General features: G+C 39.9%; 1 protein-coding gene across 1 annotated transcript; it reads left to right on the top strand.

The window, feature by feature from the left end:
* Nucleotides 1-638: 638 nt before the first annotated feature.
* LOC307194648 (C-type lectin domain family 4 member E-like) lies at nt 639-6,052 on the top strand (the record flags this gene model as incomplete). Its single annotated transcript, XM_079937893.1, has 6 exons — nt 639-675; nt 1,492-1,584; nt 2,181-2,270; nt 4,091-4,242; nt 4,877-4,992; nt 5,793-6,052. The coding sequence occupies 6 exons, from the start codon at nt 639-641 to the stop codon at nt 5,941-5,943; spliced, it is 639 nt and encodes a 212-aa protein (XP_079794019.1). The 3' UTR covers nt 5,944-6,052.
* Nucleotides 6,053-6,280: the final 228 nt, after the last annotated feature.

Here is a 6,280-nt window from a genome sequence, read left to right as displayed (position 1 = left end):
CCTGCTGTATAGCACAGGGAACTCTACTCAATACTCCGTAATGGCCTATGTGGGAAAAGAATCTTAAAAATAAAAAAAAAAAGAGTGGATATATGTATATGTATAACTGATTCACTTTGCTGTACACCTGAAATTAACACAACATTGTAAATCAACTAGACGCCAATAAAAATTTTTTAAAAAAGAGATCAAAGTGAAATTGGGAGTGCAGAGGTAAGCTCCACGGGTGTCAAGGAAAATTTTAGGGATAAGTTAAGTCTGGAAGAAAGCAGAAACATTTTATCGACCAAAATAAAACAATATTTTTTAAGCCCCTCATATCTCCCTAAGGTCAGTCTGTTTTGTTGGTACTTAAAATGTTATCATTTCCCCATTTTGTTGTTTCCTGGAATGAGGAGACTGATTTGCTGCCCAATAAACTCCCTTGTCCTCCTTATGCAATAAAGGAAATCCTGACTTAAACACACAGCCACAGAGCAAGTTTATTTTCTTAAGTCTTAGGGTTGAGCTTCCTAAAATACAGTTAAAGTATTCATCCTTAAAGATTTTTTTCTTTGAATCTTATCAACAAAACACTCTTATACTTAGAAACTGAGGAGAGAGACAGAGAGGAGGAGGGAGAGACAGAAAGGGAAAGAATGGATTCATCCAAATCATCTGCATCACAAAGCACAGGTAAAATTTGCAACTATCCCATTTCTTTCATAGATCTTTTTGTGGAAGAGATGTTAAATACGTTGGGGATAGGACAATAGAAAATATCCAGTAGAGTAAAAGAGGAGAGACAGAGAGTGAAAGAGAGGAAAATAAAAGAGGATGGTTAGAAGACTAGATGTTAGAAGACTGGATTGCTGGAGATTGAGTTTAGGGAGAGCTACCCTTTCCATAGTTCATTGTGTCCCATTGGGCAAGTCACTTCACATCTCTGCAACTCACTCTCTCCTTGTAGGTAAAATGTGTGTTGGGAGGGAGGAGGAGAGGAACTCCTAGATCATCAATGTTTTATCTGACTCACTTACAAAGGACTTGGTAAAGGAGACACTGAAAAGAGGAGAGCAGGAGAGAGACAGGAAAATCAGGGAAGAGTGAGAGGGAGAAAGAGAGAGAGAAAGATAGGGAAAGAAGGGGAGAAATCTGGGAGAGTTAGAAAGGAAAAACTGCACATCTATCCAAGTCTATGAGTCAGAGTCTTAAAGTTTGTAATGAATTACTCCAATGGTTGTTTAAGTGTGGTCCCCAGGCCAGCAGCACCCTCAGCTCCTGGGAACTTGTTGGTTCCATACCAGCTCTACTGAATTTTTAACTCTGGAGGTGAGGCCCCACAATCTGTGTTTTAACAAGCCCTCCAAATGATTCTGATGCATGCTGAAGTTTGAGAATTACTCAATATAGACAATGCAAGTGGAAGGAGATAAGCAGGGTAATAGGAATTTCTTATATCTCTTTTGTAGATTTTAAGGGAAGATTGACCATGTCTATGTCTTTCTCCAGAAAGAGGATGCTTCTCTTCCCAAGTGTTCTTATGGACCGTTGCTGGGCTCTGCATCCTGCTACTGAGTGCCTGTTTTATCACCAGATGTGTTGGTGAGTTCTGAAGGTCAAATTCAAGCTCCGTGGTGAATATTAGGAGTGAATGCTTCCTTGTTGCCTGTGAGTTCTCTTCTCCCACAAAGGGTATTTCTATTCCAATTTTCCCCCGATTTATCTCAAGCCAGAAACCCCAACCAGTATAAAACTGTTACCAAATTTCAGTGACCTGTGACACATTTTTCACGGTACGCATCTTTTATCTCCTTAGTGGCCCTGAGTCCTCCACCCACACCCCCGTACCCTTGTCATTAGTGTAACCCTGCCCTGAGATCCTAGCCAGAGGCACAACAAATCACTTCTTGGAAGGAAGGTTTGAGAGGTTAGACTTGGCATAAGAGAGAGCGCAAACACATTTGTTTTCTTTGGGTCTTTGGGCCTGAAAAAATGTACATTTATTTTCATAAATAAGGAAAACCATGAAATGTGAATTCTCTCTTCTTTGAGTAAGTAAACCTCGGTTCCTCTCCATGCTGAAGGAAAAGTAGATAGTAAGGAAATATCATAATTATTGGTACTTTTATAACTACAGAGATGATATAATGTATTTTTATCAAGAGTAATGAACATTAACTGTGCCCCTTTCCTTACAGTGTCATATCACACCTTTCAGCTCTGTGATGAGAAAAAGTTCCAGCCACTCGAGAATTCCACGGAGTTCTCCTGCTATAATGATGGATTAGGTAATCAAATTTGAACAGCTAAATTTACACATCAACATTTTCTGGCTTCTAGATTGATTTGGGGATAAACAAAGTAGTCGAGTTAGGTCCTTTTAAATGCAAAATCTTGCCTGTACTGTCAGAGAATAATGAGGAGTTGGTAAGAGGACAGGAATAAAACTTTGGTAGTGCAATTAGCATTGGGGCAGGACACTTTGCAGACATTATAGCAAACTTTTAGAATAAATTTGAGGTATATGTCTGAAGAGTCAATCTAGAAGTGGAAGGTGTTATTCCCAGAAGTGCACTTTTTGTTTTCATTCATCACCTGCTTCCAAAATGAGGTGAAGGAGAAAAAAATGCATGGAGTAGGAAATTTGGAAATACCTCAGAAGTATGCTCCCTATACTCTTGCATATACTCCTGATCCAAGTCTTAGCAAAATGCTACATGACAGTAGAAAATGACTTCCTTCTCTGGGCTACAATTTCCTCACCATTAAATTGAGAGAGACTGTACTATTTATTTTTAATTTTTTTAATAGATTTTTTTTTTTTTGCGGTACGCGGGCCTCTCACTGTTGTGGCCTCTCCCGTTGCGGAGCACAGGCTCCGGACGCGCAGGCTCAGCGGCCATGGCTCACGGGCCCAGCCGCTCCGCGGCATGTGGGATCTTCCCGGACCGGGGCACGAACCCGTGACCCCTGCATCGGCAGGCGGACTCTCAACCACTGCGCCACCAGGGAAGCCCTTAATAGATCTTTATTGGAGTATAATTACTTCACAATACTGTGTTAGTTTCTGCTGTACACCAAAGTGAATCAGCCAATGCATACGTATGTCTCCATATCCCCTCCCTCTTGAGAATCCCTCCCACCCCCCGTATCCCACCCCTATAGGTCATTGTAAAGCACCGAGCTGATCTCCCTGTGCTATGCTGCTGCTTCCCCCAGCTAACTAGTTTACATTCAGTAGTGTGTATATGTCGATGCTACTCTCACTTCGCCCAGCTGCCCCCTCCCACCCCGTGTCCTCAAGGCCATTCTCCATGTCTACATCTTTATTCCTGCCCTGCAACTAGGTTCATGAGTACCTTTCTTTTTTTTTTAAGATACCATATATATGCATTAGAATACAGTATTTGTTTTTCTCTGACTTACTTCACTCTGTATGACAGACTCTAGGTCCATCCACCTCACTACAAATAACTCAATTTCGTTTCTTTTCATGGCTGCATAATATTCCATTGTATATATGTGCCACATCTTCTTTATCCATTCATCTGTCAATGGACATTTAAGTTGCTTCCATGTCCTGGCTACTGTAAATAGAGCTGCAGTGAACAATGTGGTATGTCTCTTTTTGATTTATGGTTTTCTCAGGGTATATGCCCAGTAGTGGGATTGCTGGGTCATATGGTAGTTCTATTTTTAGTTTTTTAAGGAACCTCCATACTGTGTTCCATAGTGATTGTATCAAGTTACATTCTCAACAACAGTGCAGGAGGGTTCCCATAAACTTCAAAGACTTAAATTCTGTAAGTCTAAGAACTGTAGCCCATCTGGACAACCAGTTTGGAGATTCTGTGGAGGGTACATTGTTTGGGCAACATGAGAGGTGGTTGCTTCGAGGTCACTCAGATAAAATGCATAATTTTCCTCTGAACTTGGAAGTCTATGAACAGATAATAGGGTTCCATGTCAGTAGCATAACAGGGGTTTCAAGGCTTCGGACGATAAATGAGGAACTTTATGGGCTCAGAGGAAGGTTTCTGTTATCTTACCCAATTCTGTAACTTACCCAGTTCTGTGAGGACTCTCACAGAAACTTCTCTCCTTCTAGGTTCAGTCAAGAATTGCTGTCCATTGAACTGGGTACCTTTTCAATCCAGCTGCTATTTCTTTTCTACTAACACCATGACCTGGACAGCAAGCTTAAAAAACTGCTCGAGCATGGGAGCTCATCTGGTGGTTATCAACACACAGGAGGAGCAGGTAGTTGGAGTACAGCTTCCTCCAGTGCCAATGAAACACCCTTCACAGGACACATCCCTTTTTCCATACATGTGTACTGTATTTGGCCCACAGTTACTATTTGTTAAGTGAATTTACTGAAATACATGCTGTTCTTATCATTTCTGTAAGTCAATACCAACTTTATTTTCATTACTAGTTTCATTTCTAGTTTCATTATAAACTAGAAAAAAAGGAACTTCCATGTTCAGTTCCTTAATTAGTAAGGCAGGAAAAAAGAGGGTTGGGACTTCATTTTAGAATGACCAGTATGTTTATAAACGTGTGAAAGAGGGCAAGCAAAATGTCCATTATCTTTAAGCTATGATTTGTAATGTTTTGGGCTACCAATAACAGTAGACAAATTTTGACTGTGTTACTGAGAACCTCCTTCTCTGTTGAAGGTTCTTTTTCATTGGTTTAATTTTATGTTATGTATGTTTTACCACAGTAAACAAATCAGGAGGTAATCCTCTATGATCTTACCATTTCAGGCCCATTTTTCTGTCATCTCTAGTCTAGATCCTGCTTTATTTCTTTTAATAACAATTACGTTCAACATTTGTTCAGAATTGGGATAATTGATCTCCTCATATTTTGTGTGTATCTTCCATAGGAATTCCTTTACAGTAGGAAACCTAAAAGGAAAGAGTTTTATATTGGACTGACGGACCAGGTGACTGAGGGTCAGTGGCAATGGGTAGATGGTACACCTTTCACAAAGTCTCTGAGGTAACTTCCTTCTTGTAGTAGAATTATAACACTAGCCCAAATTGTAAAGTTAGACCACCGTTGAGGAGAGTCCTCAGAACTTCCTTCTGGTCCAGGAGGTATATTCAAGTCCATTCTTGGTGATATTAGATGCAAGAAGGGAAAGAGCTGATGTAGAAGACAGAAAAGAGAAGTACAAGGATCTACTGCTCCCATCTCCTGGAACTAGATCAAGAATAAAGGGGAAATAACAGATGAAATGAGAAGAGGCTTAGAATTGTGCACTAATTCATTGGAAATGCATGCAAGACAAAGAGTGGAATTCGTAGTCTTATGCCCACAAACTGCAATCAATGAGACAAAAACAGGGATTTGAGAAAGATAACAGATTCTTATGGAGTAAAAGTAGGATGCTTTGATCCTTTAACACATTGTTTCACTATAGCACTGTAACATGACTGACGTATGTGCCTCAGTTAATACAAACTCTGTAGAATAAAGGGAGCAGACATGATATATGAGTATGAAGGAAACAAATCCATCAGGATAGCAATCCTTCCCATAACATCTCATTCTGGATCGAAAGCCATGAGACATCATCGCAGAACAGCAAGTCAGAAAGGTCCAGTTTAACTTCACTGTTCACAAACTCTGTGACTTAGAGAAATGGTTTAGCTTTTCTGAGATTCCTTTTCTTTATCAATAAGAGATTATAATCCCTGCCTCACAAAATTGTTGTGAAGTTAAACAACACAAATGTAATTTGCCTAGTTTACAGGTCACTTTACCTCTTGTAAATCTCCCATGTCTCTCTCTTTCAGCTTCTGGGATATAGGAGAGCCCAACAACATAGTTACAGTGGAGGACTGCGCCACCATAAGAGACTCTTCAAATCCAAGGCAAAACTGGAATGATATGCCCTGTTTCTTCAATATGTTTCGGATTTGTGAAATGCCAGAAAGAAATAGTTGAACAGAGAAAAATCACCAAGACAGAAGGCACAATGTAAACGTATAAATGAGAAGGAACAAGCGATAATCACAGCCGCACAACTCTAACATAAGTGTGCATTGCACTTTATAAGGACTTCATAAGTGTTTGTCGCTTTGATGTAAATAAAAATACATCGTTTTGAATGTTATAATTCATGATATTGACAGAAGTGCATTTTTCTCTACATCAGTCTCGGGATTTCTCAGAATTTACCAAGCTTCTCTAGCAATGTTGTGGGTGGGGGGGAAAGGAGTATTTCTCCTTTTGGTACATTTGCTTCAGTTATGAGTATTTGTAAGAAAATACAGGGACACAG

This window comes from Stenella coeruleoalba, assembly GCF_951394435.1.
Source record: "Stenella coeruleoalba genome assembly, chromosome: 11".
Taxonomy (NCBI): domain Eukaryota; kingdom Metazoa; phylum Chordata; class Mammalia; order Artiodactyla; family Delphinidae; genus Stenella; species Stenella coeruleoalba.
The sequence above is the reverse complement of the archived record's forward strand: the minus strand, read 5'-3'. Positions and strand labels throughout refer to the sequence as shown.